This window comes from Sus scrofa, chromosome 14 (assembly GCF_054392235.1).
Source record: "Sus scrofa isolate SSC_HxYL_T2T_F1_AM1 chromosome 14, Sscrofa_HxYL_maternal_Yorkshire_Landrace_v2.0, whole genome shotgun sequence".
Lineage (NCBI taxonomy): Eukaryota > Metazoa > Chordata > Mammalia > Artiodactyla > Suidae > Sus > Sus scrofa.
In genome coordinates this window covers 121,150,049-121,175,426 of record NC_139396.1, presented here as the reverse complement: position 1 = coordinate 121,175,426, position 25,378 = coordinate 121,150,049, and the positions used below count along the sequence as shown (strand labels likewise).

At 38.5% G+C, this 25,378-nt stretch overlaps 1 protein-coding gene across 8 annotated transcripts in view; it reads right to left on the bottom strand.

Annotated features, from left to right (window-relative positions):
* Window positions 1–25,378, bottom strand: part of A1CF (APOBEC1 complementation factor) — a 75,752-nt gene that overhangs the window by 9,774 nt on the left and 40,600 nt on the right. For all 8 annotated transcript variants that reach the window (XM_021072458.2, XM_021072461.2, XM_005671251.4 and 5 more), the window contains 6 exons: window positions 24,184–24,318; window positions 22,013–22,143; window positions 16,184–16,422; window positions 9,337–9,501; window positions 6,102–6,199; window positions 1,832–2,105 (listed from right to left, as the gene is read on the bottom strand). In XM_021072458.2, the coding sequence (XP_020928117.1) occupies window positions 1,832–2,105; window positions 6,102–6,199; window positions 9,337–9,501; window positions 16,184–16,422; window positions 22,013–22,143; window positions 24,184–24,318 (1,042 nt within the window). The remainder of the gene's footprint in view (window positions 1–1,831; window positions 2,106–6,101; window positions 6,200–9,336; window positions 9,502–16,183; window positions 16,423–22,012; window positions 22,144–24,183; window positions 24,319–25,378) is intronic.

The following is a 25,378-nucleotide window of genomic DNA, read 5'->3' as shown; positions in this document are numbered from 1 at the left end:
GTAGAGTTCACCATAGGTGTCTTTTTTTTTCCCCCCAACTATCTATGGAGAAAGCAATACTATCAAATTATGGGTAAGTACATGTGCAACTTTAAAACTTTGGTACAGAGAAAAATTTTGCAATTTTCTCTCTTTCATTAACCATTTGTTGATATGTTTCTACAGATTAGTAAATGTTGGGAAGGTATTATTAAAACATCCCAGCATAATATGACCACACATATTTTAAAAAAGTCTTGCCTTTTTGTCATTGATCAGTAAAGCAGAAATGAACTCTAGCTTCCCTAGTATTCCATTCCTAACAGTATGTTGGAAAACCAACATTTAGAAAACGTGTTTTTAAGTTCACCATTTTCTCTTTTATATTCTATCAATGCAAGGCTTAAATTTCCATTGAGTTTCATTAATAGATTCCTTTTGATTTTTCGTTTTGCCACATTGCTACCTTGATTTCTTATTGGTGGCATAAAGAGATAAAAAATTAAATTGATTACCCTTCATCCATGAATATCATTCATTGATTCCTTTCTTGTTATAAGACAGGTATTTTTTTCCCTTGGAGTGAAGTTTGTATTTTTCCTACATTACAACTGGTTGGCAACTTAACGCAGGGGTTATTTAATGATGTTATTTTAGATTATGAATGCACAATGTTTTAATGACATAATTTGTCATCAAATCTATAGACAGATTATCCTGAAGGAAATCCTGAAGATTTCTTTTCCATTACAATTTTGGGGTAGAATGATTGTATTATGAGTATGGAATTTTAAGGCTGTTGAAGACTAGGGCTCCTAGGATGGTCAATTCAGTTCTCCTGAAAAATAGTAAAACATAGTAAGACAATTGTTTCCACAGTAATCTGGACATGCCCCTTTGCTTCTAGCCAAACCCAAGACTAGATTTAAATACACAGTATGTTATTGAATTGCCCAGATTGGTGTCATACTTGAAAGATAGAACTGAGATTCAATTGGCATTGGGGAAATCCTCGCATAACCACTCTGAAGGATCCCCTTAGGCAGAGACAAACTAGTTTCTTGAAAATAAAATAAAAAAAAAATGCCTTCCTTATCTTTTATAGTTTTCAAACTAACTGAACTCAGAAAACTGCTTGAGTAGGTGGAATTCCTATAGGATTCTGTAGGAAAGATTTATTGTTTGGCAGTAAGATTGAGGGTTTTTTTGTTTGTTTGTTTGTTTGTGGGTTTTTATTCTTTTTTTTTTCCTATTTGGACTTTACTGTTTAGTTCCCCGTATCCTGGAGGAACAAGTATATTTCATTAATAATGTGGCTTTTTAGAAGGCATAGGACGAATTTCTTGGGGGAGGTCATCTGAGAGCATCTCACATATCTGTTAGCATATACTTATGATAATTTGTGATTTATATATGGATGTGATGGCACTGTATCACCACTGACTACACATGTATCTTGACATGTTTTTGCTGTATGAGGTAATCACTTTCCACTGAACTTTACTGCTCTCAGTTGGAAGTCTTGTATATGACTCATATGACTGAAATATGGGAAGATAATGATAAGGGAGAAATTAACAACTATGGACCTGAGTTTTACTTTGTGCAAATTTTATAGGCCCATGCAAAGATCAAATACGTGCTTTAGACTCACTCACGCTATGCTCTGGATAATTTTTTTCAATAACCAGTTGTAATGTGAAAAACATTCCTATGGAAGGAAAACTATTGATAAAAATATTCAATTTTCAATAAACAATTTTCCAGTTCTTTTCCCCCCATGGACCCATCCAGTTTGTCTAAGGCTATTACAACACAAATCATTTCTAAGGCAAGAGCTGATTAGTGTTACCTCTAACAGAAGGGGCTCGGATGATGGCCCTGTTGCCAAGATGTCCTTTGGTGGTTGGGAAATGAAGGCTGGGGATTGCTGTGTAGGCTTGGGGGGCATAGAAGACAGGAGCTCCAAGGTAGGCTGTGGTGGGATCATAAACATGGCCCAAAGAGTAGGTGTACTCTCCTTGCAACATGGTGCCTCTTCCACCTGTCCCTCGGGTGTACCTAACATAACTGTCCTTGTCCACTGGTTTGGCTAAGGTCACCTCGATGGGGGAACCATCCAGCACCTGTTGTAAAGAGCGAGGAAAAAGCAATGTGAGATGATATGAAGACAACCAACTGTGCCTGATCCCCAGTAACATGTCTTCTTCTCAGTGTGAGTCTATTTGTTGCTATGTTTTTTGACTGTTCACTTACCTATATCTTATCTTTTCATAGGTTCTTGTTTTGGGTGCCAGTTGAATTTCCCTGAGTGGTGGGAAATTGCATACAACCTGTCAGCAGGTTTGGCAGTGAAAAATTAACCACTAGCCATTGACTTATTAATTGCAAATTTATTAAGTGAATGCAGTCACTGAGACAGAATTATGCAATATTTTTATGTAATAGGTCTTTTTTAAATTACATATTTATATAACTTTGTAACTGAGAAATTTCAGGTTAATTATGGGTGGAATATAATCTCCAGTACCTTGCACAGTGCAATGAAAATGAAAGAAAACCAACAAAGAGATCCTGTTGATTTTTAATACCTGGGCATGGGCAGCCAAGCCAGGCCTTTCCAGCTGCCATCCAGCTAAGTATCCTTCTCCACAGAGCAGCTACACGATAGGTAAGTTTTTACTGGAAGAGAAGAGGGGCTTGAAAGTGGGGGCCCTACTAAAGGATGTGAGGGTGCTACATTGTCTCCATTGGTACTTCCTTATGAATCAGCCTTTTGATCTGCTAAACAGTTGGGAACAAACAAACAGGGATGAGAGTACTGAATTTTCTCAAGTCAGACACTACTTAAAACTTGTGCTCAAGAACTGACATAAGCTTTTGACATTTTGCAGCCAGATTCAGATATTGAAGATAATGCTTGTGTGTAGATGGACACATGTCACTTGCTTTTGTGTGTTGCTTGTATACATAACAGACAAAGATAAAGATGGCTCTCAACAAATACTTGATAGATTGATGTGTTTCTGATCAAAGGGGCAGGATGTTTTGAGGAAGCATTTGTGGCTTCTTTCAAACAAGAATATTCTTTTTTATAAAGAAAAGAAATGGTGTGAAGTGTCTCTGCAAAAATTCCCTTTCACAGCAGCTCATGAGTTCATGAGTGATTCAGTGGTCCCTGGATTCAGTGGACCATGTTTGTGCTTTATGATCACCCTGATCATCTTAATCAGCCTCTTATTCTAGTTGCATTTATCTACCCACTTTTTAGTAGCAGAAGTCGGTATCAAATATGTTAGACGGAACACACTGAGAGAGAGAATTGAGCTGATAATTCAACTATCTCAGATTGATGTTAATGTAATTAGAAGAAGCAGACTTGGAGTATTAAAAGGAATGAGGTGCCCTTGGATGTAATTCTTTGTCTTTGGTCCTGTCTTGAGGAAGATGAGATCACCAAATAGGCCTCTGCTTATAGGCACTTCCATATCAAGAGATGTTTTTAATGGGATGATTTTTTACTGCAAAATCAGATTTCTTATTATAACAGATTTTGCCCTGCGTTCCTCTGGCCCTCTCACAGTGTTTTAAACCCAGTACTGTATTTTACTTATTTGCTTTAGGCATTTCAAGATATAGGACAGTATCTTATTAATCTTTGTCACTCCAAACTCGGCAAAATTTCTTGCACATTGTAGACATTTACAAATATTTATAGAATAAATGAATAATCACATGCAAAGCTCATTCATTAGCCTTCTCTCCAAATAGGCTTCTTTTCCTGACTTCCCTAATAGCATTATCCTTGACTCCTATATTGAAAATTGATAATGACTTATCCTTCTATCTCTTTGCTATCTCCAATAAATTCCTAGGTCCTTTGGATTCACCCCTCATAGTCCTGTGTAGAGCTCTTTCTCCTACATTCCATCCCCACCTTCATTCAAGCTCTTATTTCTTCTCATTTGGGTGACGACAGTAGTTTAACTAGTTCCAATTATGTCTCTCTACCTACTCTATGATACTTAAATTTTTAATAGATTAATTTCTCTAAATTGTTAATGTGATCATTACTCCACTGCACAAAAAACTTCAAAGCCTCACCTTGTCTAATATATCAAATATAAATATCTATCTCATAATCTATCATAAACATCTACCTCTCTTTTGAGTATATATGCTCAAAAACCTTTATAGTTCCTAGGCAAACTTACTTTTGATTTCCTCATGGCATATTATAGTTAAATATAATTATAATATTTAGTATATGTATTTAATTTATAGTATAAATATTTAGTATATATATTTAATAATAATATTGGATACATATTTAACTACATAATGTATGTGTACATTGCTATAAAAATATCTAGTTATAAATATATCATCTGTAAAAATTTGGAACAGATGGTATACTTTTCCATTATAGTTTTGCCAGTGTAATTATTTAGCATTCACTTTATGAGTGTCCCTTCTTGTCAAGCATCATGTATCCTCAGGCAGGTTTTCAAATTGAGAAACTAAACTTCAAACTCTTTTCAAAGTAATCACATTTTTAATGATACCAAATGTAATCATCCATGAAGAAGAGATGTTTTGCTTCATAGACATGTATTTAAATATGCATTCATTTTTGCCTTGCAGTTTTCTGTTTGTGTTTCAGAGTCAGCACTTCGGTTTCCCCCCAGGGCTCAAATACTTCTGCAGGCCAGGAGTAGCTCATAGGGCTAAAGGACCTGTGCTAGGACCTGTGCTTAGGAGACCCCTATTTGCCCTCCAGATCCACTCCCCACCTGTCCCAGCCTCCCTGCTCCAGGAGGTAGTTCTGCATGGAGTCCCCTGCAGGGCTCCTGGGCCTTCCAGATCAGGGCTGGATTTGGCCAGTGGGAAGGCCTGGCAGGAGGTCGAGGGGAGAGATGACAGTGAGTTAGGGCTGTTTCTTCTCTTGGCTCCTCCTCTGCAGGTTGCCTTGGCCTGGATGTGTCCACTGGCCAAAGGTCACTACTTTCTCAAAGAGACCTGCTGTTTACAATCCTCCCTCCTTTAGATTTCCTGTGGCTTCTCCAGTCCCTGCCCCCTTGGCTACAGGATTATGTGAGTCCCAGGTTCCTGCACTGTTTCTTTTAATTTCCCTGCCGGACATGCACACCTTCGTAGTGAGTCCTTTTGCTGTCTGCTCCTATTAGGACTGACTGATGCAAGGACCAGGTGGGTGAAACAGCCCTATGTGTGTTAGGTTTGTACCTTTCACAGTTCAACAATCATATCTTGCGCTTGCCAAATTCTGTGCCTGTCATTTCCATATTTTCTCTTTTGGAATTCTGCCCAGTTTTCATAGCTTCTCTTAAAAATTGTCTTCTTATATTCATGAAGATTTTCTGATTCCTTATGACCCACTCCTCTTTCCTTCAAACATTCTCACCACTTCTTTTTTTTTTTTTTTTTTTAACAAAACTTAACTGACTGGACTTTGCAATGGTGTTTGCCTACTTGTCTTAATCCTCCTGCTGACTTTTAGCCCCTGGATAAACATCCTCAGTTTGATCCTTTTTGTATCCCAAACATTATCTAGCATGATAAGTGGTCTACAAAAGCTTTTTAATATTTATTGGATTAATAAGTAAGTATTGCATTGGTCCCTATGTATAAATCAGAAATAAGGCTATAGAAGCGAGTTTCCCCTCAGACTTTATTCATGGCAAGGTGAAGAGATTCCATGTCTTCCAGGGTTGGAAGATCAGAGGGCAGGATGATAACCTTGACATCTTTTCTCATCATCAGCCTCTGAAATAATGCACTACAAAGGTGATAATATCTTTGAAATAATGAGAGAAAATTGGAATTAGGAAAACCACATTGGAATAATCCATTTCAATTCCTTCTTTCTAAAAGGAACTGACTTGTCCACATCAGTCAAAATGAGAGATAGCATTGGACATATGAACCATATCTCCATTGTCGTACCTTTCATCACTCCTCTTTTGTTCATCTTGGATGGACGGAGGCAGTCAGAGATGGGAAAAGCCTGAGTGAGATGGACTTGCAGGACTGCTCCCTTGAATAAAACTTCCACACCAAACTTTGGTGGAATCTGTACCCATTTTTCCTTTGTCCTACATTACCTTCCCATTTAAAGCTTTCATCGCCTCCACTGCATCTTCTCGGTTAGTGAAGTGCACGAAAGCATAGTCTCGGATTTTCTTCACCCTCTCCACAGCACCTGGGAGTAGAGTGAGAGTAGCCCCATGAGCAAACCTGAGATAGTGCTGAACATGATTTGTTTCAGCATTTAGCTTTGAAGAATATTTGATCTTTTTTATTTTTTTTTTTGAGACTCAATATTTAAGTAAAGAGTTCATTGAACATATCTCCTGTGTCCGGGTTTAAAATAATGCACAATTCAACAGAAGAGTTTGCTTATAATTTTTTGTTACACTAATATTCTTATTATAATTAGTTATGGATTTGTGTTTTCACTTCTAGATTATAAGAGTTTTGAGGGTAGAGGGGTTATCTCATTTTGTATATGACATAATATTAAAGATAGTAACTTATACATGGTAAAACATTTGTTGAGTTGAACTCAATTATTGATATTATTATAGATATATATATATTTAAGCAACTATCTTTTAAAATTTTATGATTTTTTTCCCAGAAAAATACTTTGTCTCTTTTGATTTATATAATAAAGTTTTAGAGTTAGGAGAGACTTTAACAATAATATAGCTTAATTTCCAATTTACTTTTATTTATTTTTGACTTAAACATTCAGAATCTAAGTTTCTGATAAAGTAAGATTTCTGAGTTCACACAGCTAGGAACTAGATAGAACTCAGATCTCCCACCTACTTACCTCATTCTTTTGATTAAGCTTTAAATTAAGTTTCTGAGAGAACATCAGAGAACCAAGATTGTTCCTTCCCATACTGTTCATAATACCTAAAGCTTGGAAACGGTGTAGATATCCACTAATTCTACCTTGAGGTATGCCTTTTATGGAAGCATTCACACATATGTAAAACGATCGTGCGTAAAGACATTACACCAGTCAGTTAAAACAGAAAAAAAAAAAAAAACAACTTAGTATCAATTATCATGAAGTAATTAAATTTGGTATGTTCATATTAAATAACACAAAGGAGTATTTAAAGAGAATGAACAGGCCTATATATACTTACATGGAAAGATTCAAGACCTTTTTTTTAAATTTAAAAAGTTAGAAAATAATAAATACAATACCATAGCATTTATGATTTTTAAAATCCCAACCGATATACATGTGCACAAAAGTATAAATACACACACACATACACAGACTAGGAAGGATAAAGATCAGACTCTTAGAAGGGGGTACTTCAGGAATGGGGAGAAAAGTTGGGGAGAAGAAAGTGGACTTTCATATTTTAATTTATATTCTCTAGTATTTATAAATATTTGCAATGTTTGTTTTATTTGTGCAATAAAAAATGACAAATGAACCTAACCTATTTTTATGTAGAAGGATTGCTGTATATGTTGATGGTAATGTGTAAAAATAGAGTTCTTCCAAGATGGTTTTTTTATTTATTCATTTATTTATTTGTTTAATTTTTTCTATGGCTACACCTGCAGCATATGGAAGTTCCCAGGCTAAGACTTGAATCAGAGCTGAAGCTGCCGGCCTACATGCTATAGCCACAGCAACACCAGATCTGAGCCATGTCTGCAACCCACACCAAAGGTCGTGGAAACTCTGGATCCTTTAACCTACTGAGCAAGGCCAGGGATTGAACCCGCATCCTCATGGATACTAATTGGCTTCTTAACCCACTGAGTCACAGTGGGAGCTCTAAGAGGGCTGAGCTTTATATTTTATATTTTATTGCTAAAATGTCATTGCTTACTCAATTTTAAAAATAGAACATTTGCTTGGAGTCAAGGTACGATGGAAACTTGTTTAACATTAACTTGTTAGTTTAGCATTCAAATTATCCTCTTTAGTTATATTCACTTGGATGTAACTTGAGAGACCAAGTTTTTCTCTAAGCTTAGTTTGCAGAGACAACTTAGGATGGGACTCTATGCCAGGAAGGATCAGAAGAGGAGAAAAGTCCTCTCCTTTTCCCCTCTCCCTGTCAAAGTTAAGCTATCTATTCTCTTAGATTCAAGGTCACAAAGGCAATTAGAATTTCTACTCTACCATATTGTTCAATGGGTAACGGCTGTTTTCCTATGGAATGATGGCAGGGCTCTGATGCAAGGATAATTTAAAAACAATGTAATTCTCTTCTTTCTCCCCTCAGCATCCAACCCTTGATTTCTTGTGATAGTGGTTTTACAGAGCAAAAGTGTCTGGCTAAGCTGAGAAAATAAATGCAGGCATTTGAGACCATGAACCGTGGGACATGTAATTAACTGAACTTCCAACATGGTCTCTTTATTCCTGCAGTGTCAAACAGGGTAATTATTGTGACAACCTCATGGTGTGTCTTGGTAATTAAGACTTAAAAAGTGGGACAGTGAGGACCTCTACCTTTCCAGCCTTTGCTAACCAGTTCTGCAGAACTGGTTTTGGGAAATGCTTGTTTGAACATTGTTTCTTAAAGTGCTTTACTTGTTGCAGTGTTGCAGTTTCTATGTGAGAAAAAAGATATGGAGTCAATCTTATGGGTTAAAAAAATTGATAATGAAAAGTATTAAGATGAGCAGCAACTAATTATTCTCCTTCATCTTCCTTTTCCTTTCTCTTCACCCATATTAGTTTCCTAGAACTGTCACCTCTTTACATATATACCTAAAGTCACAGTCATATTCCACTAGACCAGTGGTTCTCAGCTGGGGCCAATTTGTCCTTCCAGACATGAAAGTGTCTAGAGACATTTTTGGTTATTACATGTTAGCCTGAGATGCTGCTAAACATCCTGGAATGCAGAAGACAGAACCCAACAACCAAGAATTTTTTAGCCAAAAATATCAAGAGTACTGAGGTTGAGAAACCTGCATTAGACATAGAGTTATGGCTATGCATTCATTAACACAGCAAATATGAGCACCTACTTTGTCCCAGGCACAGAGACAGGGGCTGAGGAGACAGTAGAAACAAAAAGAACTCATGGAATTTATAGCTTAGTGGAGGAAATAGGTATTCATTAAGTAATCCCACAGAAAAATGTAAACTTAGAGTATTGATAAATGTTATAGGACTTTACGTCCCTATTTTCTAATTCAAAGGTAGGAATATAGTTTTAGTAGTCTGTAGGCAATTATGAGAATAATAAATGAAAACTATCCTATTTAAAGTTATGGGAAGTCATCCCAAGCATCAGTGTTTTTAAAGTACATTTTGAAAAAGTAATCTTGTCTGGGATGTCCCACCTGGTTTAATATTGTTGAATTCCTTCTCAATCATCTCTTCAGAGGTAGACAGCATGAGGTTTCTTACATACAGTATTTTCACTGAAGACATTGTATCTTCATCAACTTCCACTTCTGGTTCTGCCCAGTCTACTGCAATAGGATGTCCCCATAACTGAATTCTTCCTGTTGAAAAGGATCACAAGTATGATTAATTATACAGAAATCAGGACAATATCATGTCAGTTTACACTAATGGTCTTTTCAGTTGAATTGACTCTTGAGGATTTGGTTGAACAAGAAGACAAATATTTAAAAAGGTGATTATTGATTTTGAGACATTCCAAATAAGAACTGGCTAGAAGGGAGTCCTATATGACAAGTGGTGTATTATAATGATTGGGTATAAGGGGAACTAGAATGTGGTTTGAAATGGAACAGAAATGAGACAGTGGTGCTCATACTTGGGTCTTAGAACAGTTCTCACAGGGTGGAAGATGGCAAAAAAGGGAGAGGGGAAAATAATGGATTTAGAGCTCATAAAGTCTGACTTCAGGAAGCATTAGAAAGGTCATTAGAAAGTATATCAGCTGCTATTGGAATCTGTGTAGCCAGGTGCCACCACTGAGCTGTCCAAAAAATGTAGCATGTGAAGAGTGATTAGGGCTCAGGTACACCTCGTTTGTTCTCTGTCCCTTACTCTTGGTCAGAGCTCTGATCAATTCTATTCTCACCTAGTTCTCTTTTTGTCAGAACATGGACAACTCAGGAATCTGGAAAAAAGTTATTATTTTTTTTTCCAAATTAAGGCCAAGGGCAGTTCAAGAGTCTATGATGAGAAATTGAACTTATCTTAAAGGGGTAGTTGTGGAGCTCCTGTTGTGGTGCAGTGGGTTAAGAACCTGACTAGTATCCCTGAGGATGTAGGTTTGATCCCTGGCCTCCCTCAGTGGGTTAAGGATCCGGTGTGGCCATGAACTGTGGTGTAGATAGGAGATGTGGCTCGGATCTGGCTTGCTGTGGCTGTGGTAGACCTCTAGCCTGGGAACTTAGATATGCTGCAGGTGTGGCCCTAAAAAGAGAAAAAAAGGGTAGTTGTTATCCATGACTGCATATATTTTTGCATTCCTATAATTGAAATTTATTGAGTGTCTTACACTCTGTTCCTTCTCACAGTCACTTGCCCAGCTCTATTTCACTCTCCACTGCTCTCTTTGGTTTTCTTGTTACTCAACACCGGTACCCCCTACCCATTGCTGGTCCATGTTGAAGTGATAAGAGGAAGGTGAGGGTCAATTCAATTTCTAAATTTGATCAGAAATCATGTTTATTTTTTATTGTTTCAGAACAAGTTATACCCTGGAAGCAATAAAAAGGTTGAAGAGAAGAAAATCAGAAATTCTCAGTATTGGTGAGGGTTTAGCTGTTTAATTATTACACATGAGAGGCAATTACTTTAAATCAAAAAAAGCATCTTTTTAGTCCTTAAAAAGTGGTTAGCCAAAGCATCTGTGGCATTGATATTCTAAAATACAAACAAAGAATAGACGTATCCTAATGAGTTAGTGAATTTGGGGGGTGGGGTGCTGGCTCCTGCTATGCCAGATGGCCAGCTACCTTGTTCTGCCCAGAGGATAATTTTCTCCACTACTCTCTCCCCCACCTCCACTTTTCTTCTACATCTTCCTTCTCTTTCCTTCCATTTCCTTCCTTTTCTAAGCTTTCCATTGACTTTGCCAAGGGTCTCATCCCCAGATCCCTAAGGCTCCCAGGTGACTCTGGTTTCTGTAGCAGCGCTTCTCAACCTTGGCTCCACATTAGAAGAGTTTTTAAAAATATAGTTTCTGTCAGTAGTGTGTTGAGCCCACTTCCTTTCTACCTGCAAGATTAGACTGTTACGTTTTCAGAAGTTTGTCAGACAATGCATGTCATCTTGGTAGCTTGAAATCAGCTACAGTGGCAATGTTAGTATCTGCAAATGCTACAAATCAGAGCGTTTGATTTTTTTCCTAGGAGTTGGCTGTTAAATCTCATCACTGACCCCTGGACTCTGCTTCCCAATTCTGATATAAGTTGTCTAAGTCTCAGGGTTTTTAAAAGCACCTCAGTTAATTCAGCCAAAATTGAGAACACTGTTCTAGCCCATTGGTTTTGTCTTCTCAGGCTGGGACCACAGTGGGTGATTCACAGGCCTGAAGATCTGCAAAAGGCTAAAGTGAATAGAAATGAAAAGTGGCGCAGGAAACAGCACGTTCCATCAATATCCCTGTGAGAGTCAGTGTTGGAGAGCTATCTGGGAACATGAGCTTTGAAGTTAGATGAGTTTAAATATCAGATCAATGCTCCTGGTTAGGAAACCACCTTTCTAAGCATCATATTCCTCCACATAAAATTGGGATAATAAAAATATTTACGTATTAGGTTGCTGTGACGACAAAAGAAGAGGATGAAAGGAGGGAAGTTTATCACTTTTAAATAATTCAATAATGTACTTTCCTCTTGATAAGTTTCTGCCTGTTTTTTGGTATGAATAATTTCCTCAAAATATGTATTCTTTGAGTCTGATGTGAATGGTGCCACACACTCAAATTAGGTCTTATTTTTTGACTCTCCCTTGACATTTAGAAGTAATGTATAGATGCCTAATAAGTGTTTCCCTACTGGGTGATTCCCCAGATGTTCCTATCTACCTCCCACGTAGGCAAATGGCTAGTATCATTAGTCAATGGTATATTTAGCAGTGGATCACAAAGTTTGGCTATACAGTAGAATTATCTGGGAAAATTAAAATATTAGTGCCCTGATAATACACCCTAGAGAGGAAGATTCAATTGATTAGAAGTTGATTTGGGTACTGGTGTTATTTAAAATCCTCCTCAGGTGATTCAGGTTTATAGCCCACCATGGATAATCCTTGATTTAGATGACCAAATCTCAAACTCATGGTCTCAGGAGCAGTTGCATCCTGGGAATTTGTTATAAATGCAACTAGTCAGACCCCCACAGCAGATCTACTGAATCAGGAACTCTGGTAGTGGGCTTTAACAAGCCCTTCAAGTGATTCTAATGGAGATTAAAATTGAAAATCATGGGTGGGGCTTTTTTCCGAGCATCCTTAGAATGCTTTGGTGATCTCTGAACTGGGAGCAATGACGTTCCATTTTTCACCTCAGCAAAGATGCAATGTCAAGAGGGAGCTGCCACTGTTAGATGAGGTAGGTGGTGGGGGAGCCAGTATACCACTTTCGACAATTTTCTCTCTGTCTCCAAGTCTGGATCGATTAAGAAGCAAAAGCTTCTTGTGGTCCTTGCTTATCATGTTTCTTAAAGATCTCCTTTCTCTTTCAAATTAGACTCTCCAGAGAATTGCCCATTACCGAAATCCTGTGTTATTGTTTAATCTATGGGGGAGTATCACGTAGGATGTCTAGGTCTGTAACGGATTTTACTCTCAGACTTGAGTAGAAAGAAAACAGTTTGCTCTGGCTGGCTCATTCGCCTTTGTGCCTCATCTTGTTAGTCTGCTGACAAGGCAGTCTGACAGAAATCCAGCTGACTGAAACTCAGCTGGGACCAACTTAAAGGGCCGCAGGCAAGGAGGGCTGCCTCAGATTGTGGTGAAGATGGGCAATCCCTGGGGAGAGTGAGGCACCCTATACATTGCTGCATCGTGGGCAGAGAAGCCCTAAGAGAAATTCAGATTCTTGGGTGGAAGCGTAACACAGTGCTTGAGAATTCTTACAGACTAGCCACTCAGCCCTGCCTGGCCTGGTCAGCTCATCTCAGGTAAAGACAGAAGCTCTTTCTGTGGGTTAATGTGCTATTTATTTATTTATTTATTTATTTATTTAAGAAGGGAAGCTGAGGGAAGTTGCAGTTCCTTAAGAACATTGATTATCTGGCCCCTGGCAACTCCTTCTCCTGTTTTGGACCCTCTTGCACTAGCATCCTCCCCCATCTCCCAAACGATCATATGATATATATCTGTTTTTATAGGCACTGAAGGAGGTAAGTTATGAATGTGGGCTGAAATGGTGGAACCTAGTTTCTCAATGAAGTTGGGGCTGACCTGGGGCTTTGAATGCCATGCGTCAGTAGAGAGGGGGAGGGAGTATGTCATTCTAGTAGGGATACGACTTTAGGAATAGAGGATACAAAAATGATGGAAGCAACCTCAGTGTCCATCATCAGAGGAATTGATAAAAGACAATGTGGTACATATATTCAATGGAATATTACTCAGCCGTAAAAAAATGAAGCAGTGCTATTTGGAGCAACATGAATGGACCTAGAGATTATCATACCAAATGAACTAGTGAAGTAAATCAGAGAAAGACCAGTACCATAGGCTATCACTTATATGGGGAATCTAAAATACCATACAAATGAACTTATTTATAAAACAGACTTATTTACAAAACTTATCTACAAAAGAGATGCATAGATGTAGAAAACAAACATTGTTACCAAAGGAGGCAGGGAGGGAGGGATCAATTGGGAATTTGAGATTAACAGATAAACACGACTATATGGAAAATAGCCAACAGAGAGGAACTACATGGCACAGGGAACTCTAATCAGTATCTTGTAATAAAAAGAAATGAGCATGTCATTGCCTAGGACATGGAGGAGTTTGTCCTTATAGAAAAGAGGATTTTTTTGGAGGGGGGTGGGGAATAGAAAGTAAAAATATGGCTGAAAAGACTGGGGCCCTGAATGAAAGCATTTGAATGACAGGCTCAGAGGTTTATGCTTTATCTCACATGCATCAACAAGTCAATGAAATATTTTTCTTCTTTTTGTCTTTTTTTTTTTAGGGCTGCATCTGTGGTGTATAGAGGTTCCCGGGTCAGGGGTCGAATTGGAGCTGCAGCTGCTGGTCTACACCACAGCCACAGGCACAGCCATGCCAGATCCTAGCTGCACCTGCAATGTACACCACAGCTCACGGCAATGCTGGATCTTTAACCCACTGAGCAAGGCCAGTGATCGAACCTACATCCTCATGGATACTAGTCAGATTCATTTCCGATGAGCCATGCCGGGAACTCCTGATGAGTATTTTTGAATTAATGGGTGAATAACCTTATTAAGCCTATCAACAAGGAGAGATTAAATTCCTACTATTTGGAAGAACTTGTAGAAAGGATGATGTGATATTTGGGGAACAGTAATCTGATGGTAACTGTTCAGGATGGAGTAGGCAGAGGGTGGGGTGCATCACAGAGAAAGCAGAGGCTGGGAGACTCTGGAAAAATAAGATTGGGAATACTTGTGTTTGGCCTACAGCGGCGGCCTGAGCGCAAGATGGATATGAGAGACTCTGAGATAGCAGAATTGTTGGTGTTGAAGAGGATTGTGAACTATTAAGTTCAGGCCACTGAGTGGCTAGGTACACAGGTGAGGAGTTTTAGTGATTCTACACACCTGTAAGTCAGAGGACATGACCGCTGGGTGGTGAAGAAAGGGCGAATGGAAGCTTCGACAAGGAAAATACCCACCTCTTAGAACACCCAGTTTTTACTGTTGAAATTTTAAATATTACCTTCATCTTCCCAAATCTTTGTAAAATTTCTATTTCCTGTGTTTTATAACCATACCATTATACAGGCAGAAAATTTATTGGATATGAAAAATAGACACCTCTCTAATAGATTCAGCAATGTGGGGGGGCTATGTCAAATTTTTTCCACTGTAAGCTGCCCTCATGAAAATACTAAAACATATTCACCAAGCTCAGAAGCCATTGTTCCATTTTGAAAATTTATAGGGGGCCAATTCTATTGGTTTTATTTTGAAGAATGTATAAAATGGCAGCATAAATCTAGGTGTTTTTATTGCTGTTTCGCTTTCCTGTGTTTTTAATTCTGGTGCTTAAGGGAAGAGTTGATTTCAAATGGGTTCAATCTATCATGATTGAAATCCTTATCATTTTAATATTCATTTTAACACCATCTTTGTGTACATTTTGGTGGCTATTTGAAGGAGCTGAGGACTTTCAACAATTTTTCCTCAGTTGTCCTGACTGGGGAAGTGTCTTCGTGGAGTCTTCTAAACGCGGTGTTTGTTTTTGTTATTATGTTTGCAGCACCTAAATAAGGCAACTTGCTATAAAAAGCTATGATCCTAGTTCCTAAAATTGGACAGAAATTATTAGAAACTAGGTAATAATAATAAAAATATCATTTATGGAATTCCCATTGTGGCTCAGCGTTAATAAATCCAACTAGGAGGATGCAGGTTCAATCCCTGACCTTGCTCAATGGGTTAAGGATCCAGTGTTGCTGTGAGCTGCAGTGTAGGTCACATGGGCGGCTCAGATCTGGTGTAAGCTGGCAGGTGTAGCTCCAATTTGACCCTTAACCTGGTAACTTCCATATGCTGTGGGTGCAGCCCTAAAAAGACAAAAAAAAAAAAAAAATCATTTAATTGTGAATAAGGATAATGGATCACTTGCAGGATTTATTATTCCTACATTGTAATGGATAACATTTTATTTCTAATAAGCCTGATAAGAAAAACTATGTATAAAGATAACTGTTGATTGCTAAATTTACTTTTAAGAAGATTCTTCAATTTAAGGATTCAGTACAGAATTGTTATAGCTTCGAGTTCCATATTTCTCCTGTGCATGTACATTGGACTTGATGCACAGAATGAATAATCTTCAGAACCCACGCTGTGAAAACTTCAGGGAACTGAGCCAACCTTGAGATTAATAGGAAGGATGAAGAGTTTAAAATCTAACTATATATAAAGAGCAAAAAAAAAGGAGCAACGAGTTTTGCTGGCCTTGATACGGAGCACAGCAGCCTAAGGCAGCTGGGACAGAGTGGAGAAGCCTCTTCTATGAGGAAGGGGCGCAAACCTGGTAGAAGCTTCCTCCGGGCCATGGCAGCTGCCCGATGACTCTCGTACTCCACAAAGGCAAAACCCCGGTTTTTGGTTTTATCTGCCGCACTGGGGTAGACGATGACATCCACAACTCCTTCCGTGACCTTTTTCATTTCTGATAAGATTTCTTCTCTCTTTTTGGTTTTCGGGATCCCTCCAACAAACAATCGGCAGTTGTCCACACTGGCACAAACCCCTAAGAGACGCCCATTTCTGCCAAAAGAATAGGCATTTTGATGGGTGAGAATCCTTGTGTGATTAAGGTTTTAGATGGTAATTGAACAGATATGGCCCTGGACCTGATAAAGACTGCAGATGTGGAATGTTTGTTCATCTTAGTGTTGAAACTGGTTTTGGAGAGTTGGAGCTGCTTCTGAGAAATGGAAGCTCTGTCAACCTGCTCTGCTTTAAAAAAAAAAAAAAAAAAAAAGTATTTGAATCTGAGCAGCATCTGCTGTTTTTAGACTAGATGCAGGTTTTCCCACCTGGCCCAATCTACTCATGTAACTTGCGCTGGAGGTATCTGAGATTGCAACTCTGATGATTCCTTTCTTTTCCAACCACATAGAGAAGCTATTCTGACATGATCACTATTCAGGATAGTTCCTTATATAGAACAGATTTCCATGTGTTATCTTATTCGACTGATACAGGGAGGCTTGAGATTGGCAGAATAGGTATCATTTCCATTTTACAGTTGAAGAACTTGAGACTCTAAGGAACTGACTTGCTGAAATTTTGTTTTTTGTTTGTTTGTTTGTTTTCTTTTGGGACACACCTACAACATATGGAAGTTCCCAGGCAAGGAGGGTGAATTGGAACTGTAGCCTCTGGTCTAAGCCACAGCCATAGCAACAGCAGATCCAAGCCTTGTCCAAGACCTACACCACAGCTCACCACAATGCCAGATCTTTTAACCCACTGAGTGAGACCAGGGATTGAACCCGCGTCCTCATGGATACTAGTCGGGCTTGTTACCACTGAGCCACAAGGAGAACTCCTGCTTAAGATTTTTTAAGAGATGAAATTGGTCTCTGGACTCAGTTCAATCCCTGTTTCTTCCACTGTACAGTGTTGCTTATTAGTGAGTTGATAGATACCTTCATTGGCCGGGTGTAGATTGGTTCAACTTTTCTGGGGGGCATTTGGCAAAATGTATCAACCCGAGTCCCAAGTGTGTATAACCTTTTGCCAAATAATGGCCTTCTGGATGGTGTCTTTAGAAATAGAAATGAGTACCAGCATTTTTGTGTAAGGTAGTTGAAAATGAGCAAAATATTCCATCATATAGGAATAGTTTAATGTATCTCAGCTGAGATGACATTGACTCTGGGACTGAATATTTCCTCATTGTATGCTATGGTAATTTTGTCATCCCTGGTTCTTGCCCACTAAGTGTCAGTGGCCACCCCCTGTCATCCCAAAATTCTTCTTCACCTTTCTCCATGTCCCATTGGGAGGACAATACTGCTTCTGGCTGAGATTCACTGGTAAATAAAAGATGAGTGTTCATAACAGAATGCTTTGTAGCCATTAAACTTAGTTACATAGGAGAATATTTCCTGGTTAAAAAAGAAAACCAGTTCGCACTTTGCTCCTGTTTTTTTTTTTTTGGTTTTTTTGTTTTTTTTTTTAAGGCTATAAAATGAGTCTGTAAGAAGGCCATTTTGATTAAAACCATATAGAAAATCTAGAAAGACTATGAAAAATCAGCATAGCGATTACCTTTGGGCAATAGGGTAATGAAGGAATGGCTTGAACTTTTTTATTACTTTTTTCTTTGCTGTTTTTGTGCATTGTGGATTAGGCCATGTGACTTTTGTTACAAAGCAAAGTGAGTGAAGTTCTCTTAACAGAAACTGTTCATTTATCATGAGTAATAAGCACTTGGCCATGTGATGGGGTGATTGTTCTGATTCTTTGGAAATAATGCCTCTCAGTTATGTGGCAGCTATTCTGACCAGGGTTGAGCCACTGTCCTGGTGTCTTCTATGCTCTGATGGAGACCCAAGGACCACATATTATATCTGGGACAGGTCCCTCCCCATTTGGTGAATACTGACCTGGGAATATGTGTGTGTGTTTTTATTTTTTTAATTTTATTTATTTATTTTTTGTGTGTGGGTGGAGGGAAGGATTGATAAAGTGATTTTCGAGGGTTGTTTTTTTTTAACCTTTTTTTCAAGATATTTATTTAGAGATTATATTTTTGATAGTTACAGGACGGGTCAGCTATCAATGACCAGTAGGGGGAGCCTGGAGCCTCTGTATCCTGTAATTTAAATGTGTGTGGTTTGTCAGGCACCGTTCCCAGAATTGCTTGGAGACGAAAATCTCTCTCTCAAAAGCTGAAGGCACAACTTTAATGTCTCTAGGAGCCAAGCATTTAGATGATGCTCAGTGAATATTTGATGATGAGGAGGATGATATGACAATTGTGGGTCTTTTCCAGATAAGAATCTTATCTATCCTCTGAGAAATAGTGGCTGAACGCAAACCAAGGATTGTTCTCTACTCTACTGGGAAGGTTCTTTCTTTGGCAGGACTGATCCAAGGCAGAGTAGAATTAGGTGAGGTTGTCTCTGGGGTGTCTCTTCTATTTCACATTCCATTCATCCTACGCCTTAAAATTTAGGACTTCTTGTCCTGTCTCAGTGGTAACAAACCCCATCATTATCCATGAGGACATGGGTTCAATCCCTAGCCTCACTCAGTGGGTTAAGGATCTGGTGCTGCCTTGAGCTGTGGTGTAGGTGGCAGACATGGCTCGGATCCCATGTGGCAGTGGCTATGGTGTAGGCCAGCAGCTGTAACTCTGATTCGACCCCTAGCCTGGGATCTTCCATATGTTGCTGGTTCAGCCCTAAAAAGCCAATAATAATAATAATAATAATAAAATTTAAAGTCACTCTGTGCCTGCACCTTGCTTCTGGCATCTAACCTGAACTTTGGCATTTTGGCCACCAACTTTCTCTTCCCAAATGCTTTGTCATCTTTCTCCTCTTCCTTCTCTCCCTCATCCCGCCATCACTATAACCAGCAGCAAACATTTATAGACCATCTGATATGTGTCAGGCACTGAGCTTTACATGCAGGATCTCCTTTATTTTTCTTAATTCCTCCTATGAGGAAGGTATGTTTTTATCTCTATTTTATAGAGGAAGACACTGAAATTCACAGAGCACAGTTATTTTTTCAGTGGATTGTGTTCATTGTTCATACCCTATTTTCAAAAAGTATTGACAGGGTCCAGTGAGTAACAATGCGTTGATTTCCTACATAGCCATTCTATATCCATCTCAACATAAAAGCTATTTTGGGATTGTTACTGGGACATCTTACTCTTAAGATGTCTAGATTCCATGAAAAACCAAGGAATGGAGAATCTTCTAATTTTAAAAACATAATTATAATATATCTTAAAGTTTTTACAGCCCAATTTAGCATATATTATTTCATATGATGGATGTTTGGAATACCTGTGTGATCAGGTGATAGTATTAAAACTGATGCTCAAAGAAGTCAAAGGATTTGTCCAAAGGAGGTAGACCTCAGATCTGATTCTCATACCAAAAAATTCTCCACATATCAGAGCTCTTTTGCATCCATAGCACCATATGTGAGAGGGAGGCCTCCTTTATGTTTGTTTTTTCCCCCAAGACTCTGTTTCAGAATCCAACCTAGGGACTGAATGGCTAGGCTACTAGTAGTTGCTAAATCCAGTGAATCTTTTCTATGGCTAAAAGGTTTAAGAAAAATGACCCAATAAATTGATTGACTTACAGGATTACAAGGATCATGCATGACTTATTTTGAGCCTATGGGAAGTGAGAGAAAAATAAATGTAGGAAAGCTGCTCTCTTTGCATTAATCAAATTTAAGATTCCATTAATTTCAAGGTGCAACTCTGTTATAGAAAGGAAATATACCTGAAAAACTGCATCTTAGAATTAATAAATATGCTAATATGTAAGAATTCTATAATTTATTGACCTATTACTATGCTCCAAACATGGGCTGAACATTTAAGAATCTTGATAACATCCTCACCACAAACCTATGAAATACAATTATTCCTACCTTACTGATGAGGAAATTGTGGCTCTGAAAGGTCAAGTCACTTTTTGGCACTTGACAGCTGGAGCCTGTCTGACCCCAAACTGTTGCTTTTTCATCTAACACACTATTCTTTCTTGCATGTAGCCCTGGGCTTCCTTAAGAAAAAATTTACGGCAGTTCCTTCTCAAAGTGAAGATTTTAGAACTCAGACGACTTCATAAAGCTGGTCCTGTTGCCAGTTTATAATACCAGTTATTGATTGTATAGGGTCAGTTATGTTCTGGAACCCTCTGCTAATCTCATGGTTTTAAATATTGCCTGTATTTGGCTGAACTCCAAAAGTCTGTTCTAACTGTGACCATTCTCCAAACTCTTATATCATACAGTCACTTCCTCAGCATCTCCCCTGGGGAGTCTAATGTGCATCTCAAATACAGATTGCTCTAAACAGAACTCTTATGTGTCCTGCTTTTTCCCCAGCCTTTTCCATCTCAATGACACTGTTAAATCCACAGATCCTTAGACCAAAATCCTAATTTTCTTCCCTGAATTGTAAAATCACTCACAATCCAAATCCGATATTTACGCAGTTTTGTCTATTCAACTGCCAAAATATATCCCAAATCTGACTCTATTTAACCACCTTTACCACTAAGCCCTTTGTGTAGCCACTGTCATCCCCTGTCTAGTTCTAAACCAGAGTGGCCTTCAAACTGCCTTCCTCTTTCAGTCCTTATCCTGCTTCAGTCCATTGTTCACTCAATAGCCAGAGTCATGTTTTAAAAAGCATGAATCCAACTAAAATCCTCCTATGATTTCCCCTTTTTATTAGAATAAAATCCAAATTCTTAGTCATGGAGTATAAGGCTCTGCAAACTGTAGTGCCTTCAATCTTCCTCTCTTTACTCTGTTCCAAACATAGGTTATTTTTTTTTTTTTCTGTCCCTCTAACACATGCTTGTTCTCATTTTGAGATCTTTGAACTTGCTCTGCTTTCTTCCTCTGAAATAATCTTCCTCCAGTTCTGATGTTCATGGAGGATTATTTTCATCCAAGTTTCAGATGAAATTTTACTTTCCAGAAGGGTATTTTCCTAAATATACCAAGTTAGAGTAGCAACCGCCATATACAACTTTATCTCATTTCCAGGTTTCATTTTATTTTATAGTATTTATTTTATTTTATCATCTCTTTAGGGACACACCCATGGCATATGGAGGTTCCCAGGCTAGGGGTTGAATCAGAGCTGTAGCTGCTGGCCTATCCCACAGCCACAGCAAAGCCAGATCCAAGCTGCATCTGTGACCTACATCACAGCTCATTGTAATTCCGGATCCTTAGCCCAATGAGCGAGGCCAGGGATCGAACCTGCATCTTCATAGATGCTAGTCAGATTCTTTTCTGCTGAGCTACCAATGGGAACTCCCATTTCCTGGGTTCAATTTTAAATACTCTTATACATCCATTTGCTTACTGTACCTTGATACTTGTAATATTTTGAACAGTGCCTAGCACATATTTATGAAATGGATAAATGAATGAATCATTTGTTTGAACATTTCGCAGAACTTATATAATGCTGATTAAATATTTTGTTAAATTGATTTCCAAGGAAAAGAACTAACCTTTTATTTTTGATTTTGACTGTCTTTTGCATATACTATACTAAATAAACTTAGAATAGATAGAACAGATAAAGATACATTGTTTGATTTACCTTTAATCTAGAAGAGATGGATCTTACCTAATTTCATAATTATTAAGTTGCTTGATTGCATTCTTGGCTTCCTGTTTATTTGAGAAAGTTACAAACGCATATCCTCTATTGTTGCCATTAAAATCCATCATCATTCTCATTTCATAAATTTTACCAATCTACAAGTAATTTAAAAAAGAGAGAATTCGTATTTACACATCTGTACTTTCAAATGAACACATACACGTGCACATACAATATTTTCTGAAGTCTGTCTCTACCACATTTGTCATTTGCATCCCGTGTGGAATGGTTTGCATATTTTCATGCTGGGTTCAGATCTTTTATCTGACTTACGGGCAAAGTCAAGATAAATAAAGAAAACGTGTACAAGTGACACTTTAGCCTGACTTGCCAGGATATGTTTTTGATAGAGCAAGTGACCTTTCATCACACAATTATCTGGGGATTTATACAATGCGTTGGGGACAAAAAAACACTCGTCATCAGAAGTACAATTTCTTGATAGATTTGTCCTTGCCCTCTGCACCGGACTCTGAAGTCTCCGTAGTTTTATCTTTACTTGGTTATACTCTACCACTGATGTTTAAAACCCAAACCAGGAACACTCCTTTGGAACCTTGTGAAACTGATTTCTTAGCTGTCTTTTACACCCACCATGACATGGCATAAAGGTGAACACAGAAGGCATATTTCAGTGGACAGTCTGGGTAACCCTGTTTTTTTTCATCCTTAGACTGAAGATGAACACTAGTCTTAGTATAACTGATCCAGGGCCAGGACCTCCATGGCAGGAGGGCATTCAGTCTATGCCTCTCACCATCACTCCTCTGCTTTGGTTTTATAGTATTTCCTCTTGCTACCCCAACCGTTCTCTATAACCCAGACACAATGATTGAGTATTGCTGGCTGCTGTAATAAGAGTGGCCCACATAAATGAGGGACACATGTAGGGAGAAGAGGCAGGTGCTATTACCTCAGTGGTGGCTACCCTCCAGCTCACCTTTTCCCACACCACCCCAAGGCACTCCATGATGGACACCTGTTTTCTCTGGGCTCATTAGGAAAGGGTTCAAGTGTGTTTCAGGTCTGCATTTTAAGTGTTTCTTGGAGCTCATTTTCATGTTCAGTATATAAGATTGGATTAAGTCTTCATAATTTGTGCACATGCCAAGTGAGGTTGGTTGTGTAAAACTAATAGCAGTTCTGAATCTAAGGCTGAGTTACACACACACACATCTGATTTTTGCATTAAGGGAAAGAAACAGACTTTTTTTCTTTTTGTCTTTTTAGGGCCACACCTGCGGCATATAGAGGTTCCCAGGCCAGGGGTCCAATTGGAGCTGTAGTCACTAGCCTATGCCAGAGCCACAGCAATGCAGGATTTGAGCTGCATCTGCGACCTACACCACAGCTCACGGCAACAGGAGATCCTTAACCCCCTGAGCGAGGCTAGGGATCAAACCTGCAACCTCATGGTTCCTAATCTGATTCATTTCCTCTGCGCCAGATGGGAACTCCTAGACTTTCATTTTTACTAAGTTTTCTAGAAATGTGATTATTCTAAACACTACTTGGTAAATCATCAAAAATGTTAATTTTGTATTTTGTAACTTTGGGTTTAGTAGCAAAATATCATTTGGAATTAAAACTGAGGATGTTTATTTCCCAATCATATAATGACTTTGAGAAATTGTGTTAATAATCTTGATTCATTAGGGAGGACAAATTCAAGTTTCTAGAAGGAAATTTCATTCTGGGTCAATATGTATAGGCATACATTTGAGCCATGACAAATAGACACACTTTTTAAGGTGAAAACATTATAAAATCATATTAACATTTCAGGTTGAAGCAATACCTTATTTAACACAGGTTTTTGTAGTAGTATTCTAGCTTGAAAGACACATAGAGTTTGCAGTAAGATCGCCAGGCCAGTGGAATCAGGGGATTGAAATATAGGTTTTAGTCATTAGCAAAAGTAATTTCAGCTGTCAGGAACAGGACAAAGATCTGCTTCAAGCCAGTGATAATTAGGAGGACAATCACCAACAGCTAGGAAGGTTTTACCTTTGTCCATGATTGAGAAATGGCAATTGGAAGAGAAACCATCATTGACCAGGAAGAACAAGAGGGAAAGAAAGGTGAAGAGTAGAATTTTTCCTTGAGAGAGATTAAAAAATTATGGTTCGACTCACTTTTTCACATAATGGTATAAGTTCATCTTCGAAAAGGTCTCGGGGAAGTTTTCCAATAAAAATCTCACAGCCCCTTTCTGGGGGTGCAGCATCCCAGCCAGGTGGGGGACCACCATATTTTCTTTGTCCGTTTTCCTGCAAATCCCATGTGGATGGCATGAAGGAGAGAAGAGAACAATAGCATCTTTAGTTTGAGTTCCTCCATCATTTTCAGAAATCATAACAAAGATACTTATTGACAAGGAACAATTGACTAGTCAGACTATAAAAACCGAGGTCTCTTTTATGTGGATTTTGATACCATGCTCTGTGTGCTTCAGTGACTTGCTGCAGAAAAGCTGTGAAAACTTGTAAAGTGCTGGACAAATGTAAGGGGTTGTTAGTATTTTCTGATTGCCATTCAAACTCACTAGTGCCTGGTCATCAAAGGATTGGACTATAATTTGAATCTAGGCTTCTGATTTAATGTTGACGTCTATGAGGGTTCTGGTGCTGGATGGCTTGGCTCCATGGCCCACCAGCTGTGGGGCTTTGGGCAAATGACTTGATTTCTCAAAACCTCAGTGTCTTCATATACAAAGGGGGGATAATATCAGCTTTTGATTATAGGAGGTGATGCATCAATATGCATGGCACAAGTTTGGCATGTGATATACATTCAGTAATTATTAATGCTCTTCTTGCCTCCCTGGATTTAGACTGTTTCAGGTGCCAAGTAAGGCAATATGAGCCCCTAAAAAGAAACATCTGGAGGTTAACATTTGAAGGAGCAACCTGGCTAATTTGGGGGGTAGCCAGTGAAGGATTTCAATCCATCTTCAAAGCTGACAAGATGGTGAGAGGTGTTTACTAATGTTGGATCTCTGTGGGGAACAATGCTGTTCTGAGTCCAAATAGAATCAGCTTGTATTTTTTTTCTTTGTAGTAACAGACCCTTGGTAAATTCAAAGTCCTTTGACGGGAGGAGCTGCACTGGTACTTTGCACTGCTGTCTTTATTTTTCTGAAAGTTAATGACCTAAAAGTAACTTCAAGGGCCGCAAAGTGAAAGATAGGCCTAATCCACCACGATCGAGCTGAAATAGTTCATTTGCTCAAGAAGGATAATTACTTTCTACTTTGGCATAGCCAAACTCTTTGTTAATATACTTTATTGTGATTTTTTTGGAGAAAGGAAAACATAAGGGACTAAATAT